We start from the raw sequence: 18,311 nt of genomic DNA on the forward strand, positions 1-18,311 counted from the left end.
TTCCCATTCAAAGATTATCCCTTTATGGAAGTACTGTCTGGTTTGACTCTAAGGGAATTTGCAATATGAACGTAAGCACTTAAGAATAAATTGAAGCCAAGCCGACTACTGGAATTTGAATCCCGGTATGGCAACAATCCACCATTAATAATCAAGAGCTTTTTGATTGCATCGGGCGGGGTGTGCAGAGTAGCTCATGCTTTAGACTATAATTATTCCATGTTTTCTACGTCACTGCTGACCATGATGCTGTAGTTTCATCATACACATTGATCGTAGTGCTGGAAGATACGACTCCAATGTACCCTATTAATATATCGTCTAAGCTTCGTACTCCTTGTGATTTGTCTACATATATAACCTAACAGGTCAGACAAGAAAGGACCCTTGGTCTACATCGTACCTAAAGAAACCGTGCGGTAGTCGCCTTTAGAAATATTTGAAAATGAATATTTTAAACTATCTACAATGTATGGTTCTAGTATCCTTGGCGGAGAAGCCCTCCTAATGACAAATTTAACAAACTTCCCTGTATCTTTGTTGTCGTATTTCTTATACTAAATCTACCAGACTCATTCCCTTCTCAGGAATGAACCGATGGTATTATATTCGCCTGAACCATGCGATCAAACACAGTTGTGTACCCGTCAACAGTGGCTATTGACTCCTTAAAGCCAACATCACGGGCCTTCTCAAGAGAGTATTCCCTATCAAAATCAAAATCAACCAGCATAAACTGAGTGTGTCCCCAATTCTGGTTTTCAATAAGCCCTCTTTTCAAGCCATGTCCCTCCGTCAGGCGGTCCCAAGTACCATGGTGCTGATGTACAAATTCCTCCATACTGACCTGGCCGTCACGGGGTTCAGTGCCCACGAGGCCAAAATAGGAGCATATACCAGGCCATACCTGCTCCCACGACACCGTCTCACCATCCGCACTGTTAAAGGATGATCCATTCGGACATTTGTCTCTATTCAGGGCGGCGAATATCTCCATCTTAGAAAGAATGTCTTGGAATGTGTCGCTATGTGTGGATCGGTATCCGTGGGGCTTGCCGGGAAATGCAACAGCTGCTCCGGCCCCATAGATCTCCCGGTAGAGAGTTAGATAGAAAGCAATTCCATACGCCATGTTCATGGCATTCGAGCCGGGTGCAAATCCCACGATACCATCAGGTCGGATTTCCGAAAAGGTCCATCTGGAGCCCTTGGAAAGCTCCATCAGGAGATCATATTGGTCGTAGTAGAAGATGTTACGTCGCCAAGGCTCAGGAATCCGAGGCATTTGTTCATGGAGAGGCGGCTGGATGTTAATCTCTTTAGGAAATTCCAATCCGTAGCCTTTGCCGCCAGTCTGGAGGATGACAGCCTCGAGGTTGGGCGCGGCGGCACTGATGGCAAGGGTAGCAGTGCGGAGAAGGTCAGTGTTGACTTTCTTCAAGGACTGAAAGTCGTTTGTTTGGATGTATGCTTTGGAGGACGTTAGGATGACGTTTTTCTGGTAGCCCTGAATTAATCTTACCGCAAAAGAACACAATATCGACTGTCTCTACCTCCTCAACTTTCGACTTCAGCTGGTCGATGATCTCCTCAACTGAACCGGTCAGGTCGATCCCACTCACAATATTAAGGCGTGAGTCATTGGGGAGGAGAGTATCTTTCTTTGACAATGGTCGATTGCACAAGCCAGTTATCCGTCGGAATGTTGTTGGAGTGGGATAGATAAGAGTCTGGTTCATCAGAGACCAACCCGATATCCCCGACGCGCCAAAGATTAAAGCATGCTTCCCTGTGGCTGACATAGTGAAGAGATGTTTACTTGACTCGCGCGTTGATTCACAATCCATGTCGTCTGTCGATCTGCAGCACATTTTTATTCTTCATCCGGGATTCATTTCCCGGTACCCATTCCGCTCATTAGTAATTCACCTCCAAAATGCACATCAAGAATATGCGGAATCGCGAAAAGGCTGTTACTTTGATACGATCAATTAATAATGGCTCGTCCATTTCTCAATACTAAATCTGGTTGGTTGATTACTGCTGTAGCACTATGGAACTCATTGTTAAGTCCAGTATACTTGAAGTTCAATACATGAGAAAGTAGGGCATAGGACGGGAAAAGGACCAATAAAGGCTAGTTCTATCACAGGATTGTAAAGGGGATCGGCATCAGTCTACAAAGACATACATTGCTAGTCTCTAAGGTTGGTAGGCTGGGCTCACTTCATCACTCTACATAAGCGGTGCATTCAAACAAGAACACAATGTGTAGGCTTCATAGGAGAGTTTCCAAGAAGATGCGCCATAAGTCAGCAAGTTCAATATCCTTAGCTTAGCCAGCTTCGTTATATCAGTTTGTCATACAATTTACTCCTGCATGAAGCACAAAGGCTGGGAGTGAATTGTATGGTTTCTTCATCAACTCTGAAAGCAAAGGCCTTGGTGAAGGCTAAAACGTACACCAGCCTCGGCGTGCTTAGCTTTGAGATCGCCATTTGACATCATCATGGGGCTTTGTATAAGACTCGCTAACGCCAGTTTCAATGACCAAAGCTAGGAAATCGACATATTGTTTCCGGATGGCCGTCGACTAAAAGGGGTGAAGATCTGGTCATCCTGCTTTCCCTTGTTTCCAGAAGTGGGTTTGTAGGTAGTGCTTGGGCACCAGGATATATCAACACGTTGACTGTTGAGTCTAGAGAATCATCGACAGCTGCAGTACACGGCTTAGCCAAGCTTCCTATATCCGGCCTCACATTTTCCGCTGGCCCTTCTTTGTCGGCGCCGAATTCACCCTCTTTTCTGCGTTGTCCAAACCCAACTTCACCTTCAAAGTGGAGTCTTTTCTCTGCTAGCCATGCCGGGCGACCTGTCGGCCTGGCTGATACTGAATCTGGCTTTTCCCGGGCATGTGTGGCGTCTCGAATGTGCCAGTCGGACTCCGATTCCACATACCCATGACTAGCGATACGGGTCCCCTTAGCTATCATTTCCGCGTCTTTATAACATAAAGTTAAGTGCGCTCCCCTCGGATCCTTCTGGTATCTTCCATCGATCCAGGTGGTTTGATATATTCCACACCAATCACTTGTATCATCGTCAGAAGCTGGGTCATTTCCAGAACGGAGATGAATGGCCATTGGATTAAGCCCCTGGTCCGTCGCGTTTAGTATGCAAGACCTGTGTATTGCCTGATCAGGTCAACGCTCTTGGGTCTAATTAAGAAGTAAATCTCGACCAGGTTAATAATTGACATGGCAAGAGACAAATTAGACAATGCTTTTTGATACTCGGGTCTCGAGAATAACAGGGTTCTTATTTTCTTGAATAAACTTTCTTTCCTTCCGGCTCTCCTGTATATTTGCAGAGTCCTTTCAAAGTAGATATCGTTCCTCCCGTTATGGTATTTGTTCTTCATTCTACAGACAGGTCTATCAGCCTATCTTTGTTTCTTGTGCAACTTTGTGCTCCGATACACCTCTGCATTCGTAAGCACTAATACCTGTGTACGACAGATAGGCGCTCTAGCATAGACCCAAGGTAGACGGGACAAAGCATCATAGAAATCGTACTACACAGCGTGACTAACATTATGTTATTTCCCATTCAATGTTCCTTCTTTTTCGTTCTTTTCTTTCTGTCCTTTGACACCATAAAACGATACTGCCTGAGGTATTGCTAACTCTCATCCTGAGTGTCCCGTCGCGCTCGGATGTCAAAGAATTTGTCTGTCAAAGCTTTTCGACTTATCTAGTAGCACGCGAAACTGTGTAAGGTTACCTCGGAGATTGGATTTCTATGTTCCACACGGCGATCAGTTCTTCAGGATCGTAGTAAGCGTGATGAAGCCCGATATATATATACACATAAGTCCATAGCGCACTTGGACATTTCGATCCCTTGTTGGACCAATTAACCGGCCAACAATGGTAGAGCCTATAAGACACAATACCCCTTGATTTTATCAAGTTCTACGCCAGGGCCGGCCACTTCTCATATCCGGGTTCCGGGTGTGGTGGAGCTTGGAGAGTACGGAGTACAGCATTGAATAGTCCAGTATTTAAATGTGGGGCCGTCAAATCGAGACAAGGCGTGAGAAACGATGGCAGTTTCACCAAGTCGATGAATTTCCGTTGTCGGAACGAGTATTAGGGCTTCTTTTCCGGGGATCGGCACTCCGAGCATTCCTCGTCGCATGTTCCGGGGAGGGAGCCCCAAGACTCCGTAAATGCCGGCAGTTAAGTACTCTAGCTCATCCCGGTTCTTGTATTTTAGATCCAGGGCAGGATTTCATGCATCCTGAGTCTCCAGGCTGCTTGGGATAATCAGCCCATCTCGATATTGGTTTCACATGCCAAAAGGGTCTGGACTTGGCGGTTAGCCCTAAGCCGAGATGATGGCGAGGAACTAATATGAACTATCCCTTGTTCCGAGGCGAGGAAATGTAGGAAATTGTGAAATTGCTATGCGCTCTATGTATCTTGACCGCCTACCGTAAACAGTAATTGAACCACACACGTTCAGCGCTAGTTCCTCTAATTTTAGGTATCACGTACGGAGGAGGCAAATCCCGTTTCTAGCTTCTACCCTGTTAGATTGATAGTTCCCCAGGCCTCCGCTTAGTGTATTAACAAGAATGGTATTAGTGAATTGATTATAGCATTTCTTCTTTCCTCAAGCTAAGCTGTTTATCTCGTTGGAGGAAGAAGCAGGTCGAATTCCAGGGCATAAACAACTTTATATATTCAAGTCTTCCCCTACACAGTTGTTTGAGCCTGCTAGCAATCACACACAAATTTCATAACGCGGAGAAGCCAAGCGGTCGTATTACCTCCAAGAGACTAGCTGCCTATCCTACGACAACGGTGTCCTTACCCGTAGGAGATGGTACAGCCAATAGCCATTGGCAAAAGATGGGCCACCAACGGCTGACGGGATCATAATCCAGCCGGAGAGCGGGGCAGCCGACAGACAGTTCAACGGTCTCAAGGCTAGTGCTTAGCGGGCTGCATCATCAATGGTGACACTTGTATCCTCACTTGAAAAGCCAATAGGGGTTGTGGAATTACCTTGTGCTTTCCCTGCCAGTGGCAGGGACCCCCTGCTACAAAAAAAAAGTAATAACTGACTCAGTAAGAATTTTATTGTTCCTTCATCTTTCTCTGCAAGTAATGCAACCGTCATTATGGCCGTGTTGGTGATATTAGGAATAGGTCTAGTTGCCTATTTGGTGCTTCAGAGTATCTATCGCCTGTATTTTCACCCATTGAGCCATATCCCCGGCCCAAAGCTGGCTGCGATTACTCATGGCTACGAATTTTACCACAATATCATCAGAGGCGGCCTGTTTATCTGGGAGCTCGAACGGCTGCATGAAGTTTACGGTAAGCCTTATTGAATTCCTTCACTTACTTTGTAGGTCCAAGGCTGATCGCAAACAGGCCCCATTGTCCGCATAAACCCCCGTGAAGTCCACATCAAGGACCCCGATTACTACGATGAAATCTACGCCTCTAGCGCTCGCAAACGCGAAAAGGACCCCGTCCTCGTCGCTCAGTTCGGCCTGGAAGGATCTGGATTTTCAGCTATCGACCAAGAAAGTCACCAGCAGCGGCGCGCACCCGTGGCAAAATTCTTCTCCAAGCGCGCCATCGAGAACCAGGAGCACCTGATCCGTGACAGTCTGGGCAAGCTCGTGGGTCATTTCCAGGAGGCTTGTCGTGCGCACACGGTCGTCAGTCTGGACGCGGCCTTCGCGGCGTTAACCTCCGATGTCATCCACCAGTATGCCTACGGGTTCAACCCCAATAACCTTGATAAGGAGGGGTTCAATGCCAAGGTCCGAGATGGTATCAATGGTCTCTTCCAGCTGGCGCATCTGCTCTATTTCTTTCCCATCTTGCAGACGCTCATGAATGTCATGCCGCTTCCCCTTTTACAGTTGTTGAACCCCCCTGCGTTTGCGCTGGCGAGCCAGAAGAAGGAACTCTATGAGCGGGGCGCGGCTGCACTGGAAAAGGCGAATGCTAAAGCTGGAAGTGGGACTTTGATCGACACACTTGCCGCGCCATCCATGCCGGAACATATGCGATCTGCGCATAGGCTCATGAATGAGGGCTTTGCTTTGGTAATTGGAGGTACCGAGACGACTGCCAGGTCGCTTGCTCTTGGGGCGTGGCATTTGTTCACTAGGGAGGATATCCGAAACAAGCTCCGCGAGGAACTGAAGCAAGTTATGCCGACACCGGATTCTCAGCCGACATGGAACGATTTGGAGAAACTGCCGTACATGGTATGGCTCACCTTGCTCTCGCCAAAGTTTGCATGCTAATGCCAGTCCAGTCCGGAGTTATTAGCGAATCCCTGCGTCTTTCAACCGGAATCGCGAATCGATCATCGAGAGTGGCGCCTACGGAAGCGCTGGTGTATAAAGACTACACTATCCCACCTGGAGTGAGTTAGGCCCCGTTTAAATGGGGAAAATGTGACGACACTGACAACATTCTAGACCCCAGTCAGCGAAACAAACTACTTCACCCTTATGGATCCCGAAATCTTCCCGGATCCCCATGCCTTTGACCCGGAAAGATGGATCCGAGCCGCTGCCAAGGGACAGCGATTGGACCGCTATCTGGTGAACTTCTCGAAGGGAAGCCGGATGTGTGTGGGCTTGAAGTAAGATGCGAGATACCCCTCTACAATGTTTGTATTTTGCTAACTGTGGTATAGCTTGGCCTATGCGGAGCTCTTCCTGGTCATCGCCACGATCGTCCGTCGCTTTGATATCGAGCTTTATAAGACACCGAAGAGCAATATTGATTTTGCTCGCGACTTTGGTACTCCATACCCCGATAAGGGTAACTTTAGTGTACGGGCGTTGATTACAGGCGTTGTTAGCGAATAAGCGTGTAAATAGGTAGTAATTTGAATGCAGCAAGGGGAATCAACAAGGGCTATATGACAACACATAATCTGACAAAGGTAGACTATCTATGCGGCTAAGTATCTCACCGTTATGATGATACAAACTTTTCGGAAACAATCAGCCTATTTATAAAAGTGAATAAGAAAGAACAAAGGAAAAAATTCGATATTTATAGATGGGTATACAGTCATAAGACATATGATAGAGATGACATGACCAGACAGAGGTAGTCGGCTCCATCGCCCGGAAAAAAAAAAAAAAGAAGAAAAAAACAAAGTCGCAGCGCAAAGTAGACGGTCAGAAACTTCCTCGTAGATCATGGGTGGTCCTCTCTCCAATCGAAGTTCTGCTTCACCCTAATCTGCATGGCGATAGGTTCCTGGCCGGAAGCAGTGGAGCCGTTGGACGGGATCACGCCTTCCTCTCTGCGAGGACTGCTAGCACGTCCTACGTCGGTAGTCAGGTAGATTTCATCCTCTTCCGGCCAAAATCGATGCTTCTTACCATTCGAGGGCCGATAGCCTGACTGGTTGCCGGTACTCTGCAGCCCCGTGCCCGAAGTCCCCTCGCCGGTCATTTTATAGTCCCGTGTGAGGCCACTGCTGCCGAAAATCCCCCATAGTCTCAGTTGGGGGATTTGGCGCAGGAGTGGGCGAAGGGTCGGTAGACAGGCGCTGACAATACCGATGCAGGGCTCGACGTTGGACCAGATCATGGCGTCGCCAATCACCCATGTTATGTCGACGGAATCTTTCATTTTCGTGATGGCGCAGATGCGGACAATTGTCGCTACGCAGACGCTGTAAGAACAGTTCTGTTAGCTTCTTGTTTAGATGATGTTGGGGCGCATAGCTTACAATCCACCAAGCAAGAAGATACCGCTAATGGCCCATTTCTGACCTTTGGGCATCTGCAGGCTCCAAACGATCGGCATGGGCAGGCATAGAATGATGACATCGGTGAACAGGTTGGCGACACCGTTCCATAGATAGAATTGGTAGAGATTGATTCGACAGTGCCCTCCACTCAAAGGATACACCCATTGGGTCCAGAAGAAAGATGACGGGACGCAAGCGACCGAGATGGTGGTAGAGACTGAGACGGCATATCCGATGGAGAGAAATGCACAGAAATACAAGGACCAAGTGAGGCGGAAAATTCGGCGATAGAGAAGAAGCACGGATAATTTGACCATAGGCACTGTTGTGGCATACAGAATAACATAGGCGAAAATAATCTATGAGTTTCCACATTAGTTTCATAGGAAGGTATTATAGGCGAAAGCGCGGAGGCATTTACTTTCATGCTCATTAGGACATCATTCTCCTCCACCACCCATATGTGTTTCCCTATCCCATATGCGCCTCCTGGAAACACACTTTGTTAGTTTAAACACCCTTGAGGGTTTTAAGTAGGCAGCTGGTGGTGATAATACCTAAAATACAACATACGCCTGTCCCATATGCGAACGCCTATGCAAAATGTTCAGTCGAAAGTTCAATAACTACCATGAAAAATCTAGGATACATACCAATGCTACCAAAACAAACCAGTCATCATATGCTAAATTGGCACTTTTATTTGTCGTTCGGGCCCAAAATCGCAAACCCACAAAAATTGTAGCAATTGCCATGACAGCCCCAACCGTGCCGTCATTCTGAGCGATCCTGTCGGCGGACAAGTCCAGACCCTCCGGCGCAGTCCCGATGACAAGGCTTGACATGTTGTTTCAGAGAGAGGTCAGTTCATGGTCCAGTCAAGTGGTGATGAGATTGTGGACTGCCGAGGTAGTGTCGATAGTACGGCGACACGAAGAAGAGAGAATGTGTGTGCGTGTGTAGCTGAAGTCGCAAAAACGAGGGAAATGGGACGAAAAGAATAACCCTATCACACCCCAGGTGGGAACCAAAGAGCGTATAGCTATCCAGTCGCAAGAAGAAAAGGGAAAAAATCCGTTTTACATGGCAACCAGAGGGGAAATAAGGATGCAAATGGCAATGACAGAAACAGGTTGGGATCTACAACGATGTTGAGCTTTCACGAGCCATGAAACTGCTAGGGATCGAAACATTCTTAGCCTGCGGACGGCACAGATCGAGTCATGAAGGAATGGTCCCGGTGGGGAACATGAAGCCTCCCCCGGGGCAGATCTAGCCCTACCATGGCTGGGAAGCGAGGTTGCCATTCCTGCCATCCGTGGTTTTCCAAAAATTCAGCTACCGAAATCTTTGGATTATAGAATTAAGATTACAGCGGACAGGGGATCTTCTATTTTCTAAAATAAAATTAATTTGACATACCCCCACTTCTCAACGACGAAAGTTAAGTAGACAGCATATGATCTGTCAACGGACATACGCCAGGCTCTTCCTCTTACCCTAAGTCTGCTGTCATTTACTAGACCACATCCTTCGTCTGGGCCTATTTTAGTGCTGGTGAGATTTTCCGAAGTTGCAAATCAAAAATAGGGAAGTTTTTTGAGTCTGGCCCGCGTGTAATCCGTTTGTTCTCCGAGGTACTGAGTAATGCGAATCCCCACATCTCCACCCAGACGGAGTAGTGTCACCAATAGCCGAAATCGCTAAAAATCTCAGGTACCAAGCGGGCCCTAAAACTTCATGAGACACCCACTCGCCGAAACATTTTCTGATCTAAGTAAAAAGAGGAAAGTCTTGCTCTAGCTCAAAGCCTTCGAAGGTCCACACTTATGATTCGAGCCATTATCTTGACTAAAAGCCCCCAACGTAATTTCCCATTCTCTCGGTACCTGCCTCAGCCCCCTCAAATTCCAACAAGGAAGGTTAGCTAGGTCAGGACTCAGGAGTCGGAACATGGCTTATGCTGAGTAGCTATCACGGAGTGGAATCAAAGTATCAATGCAAGCAACTACCGAGAACCGACATCTACATCTAATATTGTGGGACCGCGGCAAGAGGGCCCTCGGCATTATACCCCTCGATGGTCCCCGACACCCAACACTAGGAGTACGTACTTTATCTCTTACATGGACAGGTAGGGGTAGTTTGACGAGGTAACCGGAATGCGGCTCTCGAACTAGCTCAAGTTGTCCAACCACGCAGTAAAGTACTATTGCATTATGTAAATTCTCTTGGTTCGGCAGTTAAGGCGAGAGTAGGACTTTTTTGTGCCACAGTTTCCTTAAGTCTGGAGAGTACTATTCACTTTGATCCTCGTCAAGACCAAGTGACGTCTCAAATAGCATGTCGTTTGTCGGGATTTGGAGAGGCTATACGTCACTGCGCCTATAGGAGGATTCCCGGAGCACCTAGCTCGATTTCATACTGCGGATATTCTCAACTCACTGCTACGAAGCGGAACTTCTTCCGCTTCGGTTGTCGAGTGGTACTTTCTTTTGACAAGCTTTTTCGAGGCCGCGTGTTGAAAAACTGCAAGTAAGCCCAACATTGGCCAACATGCAGCTCCAATTCGATGCGGTGCTTTGTTCCCTCTGGTGGGAATGACAGTATCCAAAATGATTAACCCATTTTGATAATTTCCTTGCATAGGAGACAAGGAGTGTGGGACGGATATGGGAGTGTTATGATCTTCATTGAGCATCGCATCCGCGGAAAGTGATTGCTCTCTTTTCCATGCACTCTAGGATAAAGTTTCATGGTCCGTTCGCTTAAAATACCATAGGATATTGTGCACTCCGGAGTTGAATTCCGTTCTATATATACTCATAGAAAGTTCTGCAGCCCTCGGCTAGGAGTTCTTGCCCCACTGAGCCCCACGATGAAGCCCGGCTCTGGGTCAACGAGGTTCCATGGAAACACAGGCCACCCTCGTTTCCAGCCCTACAGCTTCTGGAAAGCTATTTAGTTCTGCAGTACTCCGTATTGTGGGAATTGGTATCCTACACACAACCCTTGGAAAACTAAAATTAGCTTGTGGCAAGGGAGACGACTCAGTTGCCGAGCCTCGTCCAGAACGTCGACTTGACGAAAAGCTGAAGGTAGAAGAAAAAGGAAGAAAGGCCTAAGCATACCCATATATTCCTGTTTGAGAAAAAGCGTAACCACGCATAGATCCCTGAAAGTGTGAGATGTAGCTGGTCTTTACCACGTGGCGAAAGCCTAATTTGATAGAACACCCGGCCGGTGGATTCTTGTGATGTTAGCCATTCAACAGCTGGACCATATAAACAGATTCAATCTTGTAACTTCCACATCGTCTCAGCAATTCCCCACTTGCCGCTTTCCTCTACCATCCCAGCACCGATGAACGCATAAGTCTGGTTGAACCGTGCAAATTTTCCTTGATCTACATTAAGCTCACCTAGGAACTTGGTTCCTGTCAAGCTCTATAGATGAGCTTCTCAGTGGGTTTATGGCGTACAGTTTCTGTGGCAGGCTGGCAGCATTTGCAGTAGCGCCGCAAAGTCTGAAATTAAGGGGCCATGTGGAGAATACAACTGAGGCTGAACCTGCATCATCAGAACAGGGAAACTTGAGACCATATTGCTGAGAAACATCATAGTGAATAACTTCACGGGCCTGATGTTTGTTAGCCTTATACACAGTACACGCTTTTGAGGTTCTTAGCACTACAACACAAATACTTCATGGCAAAATTCATTAAAGCTTGAGTAATGTCACTGTGGCAAGCCGGGTTAGGATAATATAGTTGCCATAGTGTGCTTCGGAAACTGAATATGGGGATTGTGGTGGCGTTTTTGTCGATGGCAGATTGTCAAATGTGTGCATGGCATCCAAGGAATATATTTTTGGATGTACTCGTACAGCAGGACACTACATTTAGTAAGACGCGCCCCCGAAGCAACGGAGTAATTAGATAAAAGCTTTTTGGGGACAAGCCTCTTAACTTATATTATCTTCTAATTGCATCCAAATATTAAATATTATAAATTGTGTTTCCTCTTTACTTCAAACGTATGTTCTCTCCCTCGCCCTCAATTCACGTGACATCACATGACCACGGTCAACGACTTTAGCATCGCTGGTTTGTATTAGACAGTCATCGATGATCTCCAAAGCGCCGGGATTATACTTACTAGGGTGGTTTGAAGAGTCATATTTCTCTAGGATTAGGACAACAGCCTATTAGTATCTCGACATAGTAATTAATTGACAAAGATCACGGACTTTCCAGCCATTTCATCCGGAAAAACGATTCTTCCGGTATCAAATGCTGTATATAAGGCTTTATCCTTAAGAACCTTCCACATACGACCATAGGGTGTGGAGAACAGGGCTTCCCGTCCGCTCAGCCGTACTTAAGCCACACGCCGGGAGGTTAGTAGTTGGGTGGGTGACCACCAGCGAATCCCTCCTGTTGTATGTTTTTCTCTTTTCTTTTTTTCTATTCCTTTACAGAAGTGGTTGGCGATCGTGATCTGTGTCATCTGGACTCAACCAATATGGCTAGAACAATGCCTTTTACCTTATTGCATTCTGTGAACACACAACCATCACACGGAATATCCTCCTTCCGCTCAAGACCAACTATGATTTAATATATTTGATAGTCTCAGACAATTAGTCTTTTGCGAAATACGCACGCCTCTCATATGCGTTGATATGACCGTGTTTTGACATATTCAGCTAGGTGCTGACGACTCGCCTAGCTTCTGTTAAGCCTCATGTCACTCATCACATTGTAGATCACGGTGAAAATCCCCCCCGAATCCGGCAAGATAAATAACGTATTGACTAATAGTTCAGCCCCTGAAGCTTCGAAGGAAGCATAGTGTGTGGATAATAGATCCGTGCATAGTATGGTGCTTAGAACTTAATACATCGCGAAACACTTTGCAATAGTAACAAATACTGTGAAGCTGGTTGCTGAGCCGGTGAATACACCGTAACGTAGAAACGGCGACATCAGTTTCATGTGCCAGTTGGACAACCCACAGAATTCAAAATGGTGTATTTACGCTTGTTCTAGAGTTATAACAGCAGCGAGGAGAGATACTATGTGTGAAACTAGGTATCTTGCCTACGCGTGTGTCTGGACGCTAGGGACAACACGCGTCTTTTGGCAGAGACCTGTCAGTGAAACGCAAATGGCGAGCCCACGCTTTCTTTGCTGACGGATCATACTACTGCTAACGGCAGGTGTAGGAACTATCGGGCTAGGGATTATGAAGATATGACTCAGGATCATCTTGAAGGGGCTTGAACAGAGTTAAATTGTTCACAGCTATACCTTGAGATATGGTTTTGTTATTCAGATTCCCATGATTCGATTGCAATACAGGCAAAGCGTATATTGAGGCCATTGGCAGTTATGCCTATCCAGAAAAAAAAATATTGGGTATGAATGTGCTTGTATGTGTATATGCTATCTCTGGCGTGGGATATTTACACTGACTTTTAACTGATACTCGTGTTCTCCCCCCCGGTGGCAATTCTCCACTAGGGCCTTTAAACGGCAGTCACGGTCAGGAGTCACGGAGATTTCTACTAGTTTAAATATGACTTTCTTCCTAAGGTCGCGTGTGGGAAGGATAATTGTGGGACTAGTGGAGGTGTTCGTGTAATATTTCCTTCCTAAGTGGATAGGGGCTACTGAGTAATACAGGCGGTGATCGCTTGCCACAATTGACCTATCTGTATCCACAGACGATCTTTTCGCAACCTGCCACGCGGTACAAATGTCAGTGGGGAATAGTACTTTTAACTGTTTGTATTCCAAATACCCCAGTCGGTACCAAGAGTTGTGCAGATCAAATACACTGGATACGAATGGGCTCTTCTCGTATAATTCTCGAAAAGCCACGTAACCTCCGGAGGTGAAGGGAGATAGAACCCTACCCAGGGAATTAGGTGACTTGGGATACTGCTCAGAGTAGGTAGGGGTGAGTAATCCTCAGCTTGATAATAGTCTTGTTGAAGGCTGTTGTTTGGGTAAGGTCATTTCACCTCATGCAAATCACAGATGTGGTTAGAAAACCTATAGATGTAATCATCCAATGTTATATAGAATCATAGAATCTTTTAATGTACACTCTAGTACCTCCTTCTATTATGAAGTAACGTTGAGGTCCTGCCCAAACCCTACCTGATTCTCTAAGATTGGGGACTATCTAGGGAGGATATAGAAGATGGATTGGTCTTACCCCTGGTGGGCTCTAGCCGGATTGGCGCTGGTACTATCGAGTTGATGGGTGGCCTGACTTAGTGGAGGGGAATTATTCCAGACAGGATGGGATGACTCGGGTTTTGCAATGAAGTACAGACGGTCTGGTATTTCATTCTGACACTCGCGTTGGGCAATTGCAAAATAGATAAAACGCGCCTCTTCAGAACTAATATGTTGAAAGCACGTAAATTCTGAATCTAGTGGCATCGCTGTGATCGTTTGCCATGTGCTGTGGGCTCGATGGGTGCTCCTGTTTATAAAAACCTTTTCTTTGGATAAGTACAATTCCGATCAGATAATGTTTGGGGCACCGAGAAACCTGTCAGGTTATTACGCGTAGCGCAAGTGGCGTTCTTCGTTGGACCAGAATGCGATCTTTGTTATTTCAGTATGTAGGGGACTGATCACTTTATATTATCTTCAGTTGGGCCTAATGCTTGAAGTTCTGCACAGCAGTTGTGGCTCTTAAAACTCTCTGGGAAGGAAGTCGATCATAGCTTACTACGATGCAGTCGGTTGGGTTTAGATCAGAAGTCAGATTGCCTCAAATAAGGGGACTTAACGGTTCAATATGATAAAAGGACTATGAAAGATTGGAAACAACATGATACAATCAGATAAGCGCCAGAATAGCCCGTGTATCACCAGCAGAAAACACGCGGTAGAGCCACAGAAGTGAAAGAAACCACCCAGGTGGCACAGAACCAGCATCTAAACCATGGCTAGACTGCTGTTGTCCAGCTGCAGACATGAAATGCTACCAATGAGGAAAGATCTGATCTACACATTAACCATCCTGCGCTCCTCAGGGCGAACGCAGCTGGCTTTGTGCTCCTGCCAATGGCGGCGCTGGCACTCCTACACAACATTAGCAATAGAATTCCAAAACAAAGATTGGAGCAGACTGTGTTCTTACCCTGTCACAGTAGTAGGCAACACGGCATGTGGCGCACTGGACTAGGCCGTGTCCGATATCATCCCTGACCTGTCCGCACTGAAAGCAGCTGGAATAATGTTATTAGAGTAAAATTTCATATGCTCAGGCCGTATCGAAAGAGTAAACCTTACCTTGGCTCCTGATAGTTGCGTGGCACACCAGCCTGGTAATGGTCTAGAGCCGCGAGAAACTGAGCTCGACCGGGACTACGGAATCCTTCGTCGCAGATTGGCAACGCAAACCGTGAGTTGCAATGAATCTGCGGCACCAGATCCTTCAAGTGCTGGAGATCCTCAGCCCTGATTCTGGCCCCAGCACGCATCATGAGCGCGCCCAGGATGACGGTCCTGTACTTTGTATAAGGGATTACCCGGTCATCCTCCTGGGCACGAGAAGCAGCAAAGAGCCTGTCGCCAAAGTTATCGGTGTCGAATTTCTCGCAGACGTAGGGCACGATTTGGTTCTGCAGCTCCCGTCTGTACTCCTCCGTTCTGTAGAACGCACGTGCCGCCTGGCCAGCCAGCATATCAATCTGGTGCACCATTGAGCTCATGGTGTGCTCCCAGTCGTCGGTTTGGAACCCCAGGGATCCTGCCAGGCAACAGGCCTCATCCATATCCTGATCGCCTTCGAAAAGACCTAGCGATGAATAGGGGTTAATTAGACTGTAGCTCTAAGGAAAGGTGACCGTAGTGGTGGCAAGGCTTACGCCAACCCCAGCGACCCATGGTGGTATTCTTGGGAAATAATCGAGAAAGGTGGGTTCACTACGCGAGCAGCTTTCGAAGGCTTGACCACTGGGGATGTGACTGAGACGTTTGAGATGTCAAAGTAGGAGGTTATTCGAGAGCACTCAACCAGACAGTTTGGGAGAGAGTGATGAGTGAGATGGGAGGAAAAAAATAAATAAATAAAGAGACGGAAAGTGTAGAAGACAGAAAACGAAGAGAGTGGGCTAGTTTATCTGGTTTGATGCAAACGACAACAGCAGGAATATGAAACAAAGACAAAGAATAACAAAGAGGCGATGACAGTGAATATGCATCTTCCCGCTCCTTTTCAATTCACTTAAGAGATACCCCAGAGTAAGCATAGACTCTTAATATGTGAACCCTCTGACAAGTGACAACACAAATGTAAATGTCTTTGCATGATGGTGAATTTAACATCACGGACAAGAAAAGAGACCAAGTATGAAAGGGACGTTTAGACATGTAGTTAGTACACAAGTCAAGTTACTCAAGTATAACCTACTCAATTCTCTAGATTAATTGCCTCCATGCTAAAATATACAACAAGAAGGCCGACAACAATAACTGTCTTCACATGACCAAGGGAGCCGAGATCAGAAGATATCGATGGGTCCTCCCAGCTCCCATGAAGCTAAGAAGTGCTGGCTATATTCATGTTTAGTGAAAAAGGCCTCCCAGGCTGGGTCGCTCTGCGAACCTTTTGAGTGAACCTTTCCCAGTGCTGACATGCCGAGCATAGACTTTGTGGACCCTTGGTGAAATGGGCATAAATACGGTATAAATAGCAAAGCACGCGAAGGCGGCAAAACCCAACTTCTATGCATTCAATGCTTTGAAGTATGTATAAGCCTGCCAGAAAAAAAGCTATCAAATTTTCCTTTTCCTGTGGGCTTATGTTCCTTAATGGGACTTTGTGCTGTTACTGTCTCATTCCAGTACCCAGAACTACCTACATAGTAGATTCGTTCCAGGATTTCATGCTGTCACCTCCTTGCTTAAAAAAGGGTGCAGAATTGCTTACCGACTCTCTGGCTGGCATGCCGCAAGCGGTAATCCGGTTCTGCTATTGGTTCTTTGCAGTGCTGACCGAAACGTAAACTTTTAACAGTTTAGCTTAATTTCAGAAAGGAAGATCCGACGGTTTGGAATGGATTGATTTAAGGCTAGTGCATTTTACTCTCAATTCTTTCATAGCTTATCCCCAGTTTGTGAAGAACTGTAGCGTCGATTTCCACAACTGCCATAATTTAATTTTTTTTTATTATCGTAGAAATTTCAAAATTTTGGTGTAGTAAAAAAGCGGCGAGCGTACCTTCCAATACTACCTATATAACTAGCATACGCTATAGCCAAATTGCAAATGTCAAGCGGTCAAGCACCAAGACAGGCGGGCCGCCCAGATAGTCTCCGAAGCCCCTACTATAGGGTCGCAACCTGACCAAGTTCGGGGATTCGACGCGACTTCTCCGGATTCCTCAATCAACTCTTACCACCGGGCCATTTGCTCGAATAATCCGCACAGATGTTGTTATCTGGCTTAGCAGTAAATTGGTTTGGAGACATTATGTTAGCTTTTGGTATTAAAATGACCACTTTTCTAGATTATGATGTTGCTAGCATAGACATACATGTGCTAGAGACCCACCACTAAAACTAAATCCTAGACTCCCAACAGCATCGAAATGGTAGGCGACAAAAATATAGTATATAGTACAAAGGCTGCTAGGCAAGTGTGGTGTGGATCCTTGGCCTAAGGTCAAGCCATACCAGCGATGTGTTGCAAGAACACGGCACAGTGGGCGGAATTATCAATAGACGAAAGCATTTTGCAGGTTTGTTTTAGTGTCTCTTAAAAGCCGATTGAGCTCAGAAACCTGTTGATCTGGGGTAAACCGCTCCAGGGATATTCACTGGAGGCACATGTTCATAGCCCTATGTGGCATTTGTCTTGCTGGGCGAAGTTGACTATATGCAAGGGGAAACGTGCTATTGAAGGAGAATCGAGAAACTAGGTATTAGTATTAATATATACGAGCGATCCGTTATCTCTCGGAACAACTAGTATCTAAAAAAGATATAGAAGATATGTAGACAAGTGGATCCGGTATATCCTAGACAATAGTGCATAGTAAGGTAGTGATGTATGATAGAAGCGAACTGTGACATGCGGTTTGCCTTGATGCCTCAGGATATATATTAAGATATTACAGGATTAGCGCCAGAATTAGGTAACGTGGGTTTTAACGATCGCGTCGACATCGACGAACAAACAAGTTTGAGGTCAATGAACCGACCATTTCGACGATTTTACAATGCGAGCCCTTCCGACTCCGGGGTTTGTTCATCCCTGGGCTACGATATCTCCCCTTAAGCCCCCTTTTGTCCCCCGTATTCTGAAAAGAAATCTACATACAATATGTGAGAATAAAAGGTTACTCACCAAGTACTCCACACCACGTATCATCATCCCCTCCTACGCCTCGCCAGACTTCGTTCCCAGCTAGACTAGCCACCAAATATAGCCGAGTATGTTGTTACGGTACTTCAAACCGTCTGTTTAATGAGCTCA

At 46.3% G+C, this 18,311-nt stretch overlaps 4 protein-coding genes across 4 annotated transcripts; 1 reads left to right on the plus strand and 3 right to left on the minus strand.

Annotated features, from left to right (window-relative positions):
- Positions 1-583: 583 nt before the first annotated feature.
- On the minus strand, positions 584-1,802 carry BDV27DRAFT_141564 (SDR family oxidoreductase; the record flags this gene model as incomplete). Its single annotated transcript, XM_032069843.1, has 2 exons — positions 584-1,470; positions 1,523-1,802. The coding sequence occupies 2 exons, from the start codon at positions 1,800-1,802 to the stop codon at positions 584-586; spliced, it is 1,167 nt and encodes a 388-aa protein (XP_031932120.1).
- A 3,386-nt stretch (positions 1,803-5,188) lies between these two features.
- BDV27DRAFT_166611 (cytochrome P450) lies at positions 5,189-6,929 on the plus strand (the record flags this gene model as incomplete). Its single annotated transcript, XM_032074238.1, has 5 exons — positions 5,189-5,387; positions 5,445-6,295; positions 6,346-6,456; positions 6,512-6,678; positions 6,733-6,929. 5 exons carry the CDS (start codon positions 5,189-5,191, stop codon positions 6,905-6,907), a joined length of 1,503 nt encoding a protein of 500 aa, XP_031932121.1. The 3' UTR covers positions 6,908-6,929.
- Positions 6,930-7,244: 315 nt separating this feature from the next.
- BDV27DRAFT_166613 (uncharacterized protein) lies at positions 7,245-8,651 on the minus strand (the record flags this gene model as incomplete). Its single annotated transcript, XM_032074239.1, has 3 exons — positions 7,245-7,728; positions 7,786-8,165; positions 8,460-8,651. 3 exons carry the CDS (start codon positions 8,649-8,651, stop codon positions 7,245-7,247), a joined length of 1,056 nt encoding a protein of 351 aa, XP_031932122.1.
- A 6,466-nt stretch (positions 8,652-15,117) lies between these two features.
- On the minus strand, positions 15,118-15,718 carry BDV27DRAFT_141567 (uncharacterized protein; the record flags this gene model as incomplete). Its single annotated transcript, XM_032069844.1, has 2 exons — positions 15,118-15,629; positions 15,700-15,718. The coding sequence occupies 2 exons, from the start codon at positions 15,716-15,718 to the stop codon at positions 15,118-15,120; spliced, it is 531 nt and encodes a 176-aa protein (XP_031932123.1).
- Between the last annotated feature and the right edge of the window lie 2,593 nt (positions 15,719-18,311).

The sequence above is a fragment of the Aspergillus caelatus genome (genome assembly GCF_009193585.1).
Source record: "Aspergillus caelatus strain CBS 763.97 unplaced genomic scaffold BDV27scaffold_16, whole genome shotgun sequence".
Lineage (NCBI taxonomy): Eukaryota > Fungi > Ascomycota > Eurotiomycetes > Eurotiales > Aspergillaceae > Aspergillus > Aspergillus caelatus.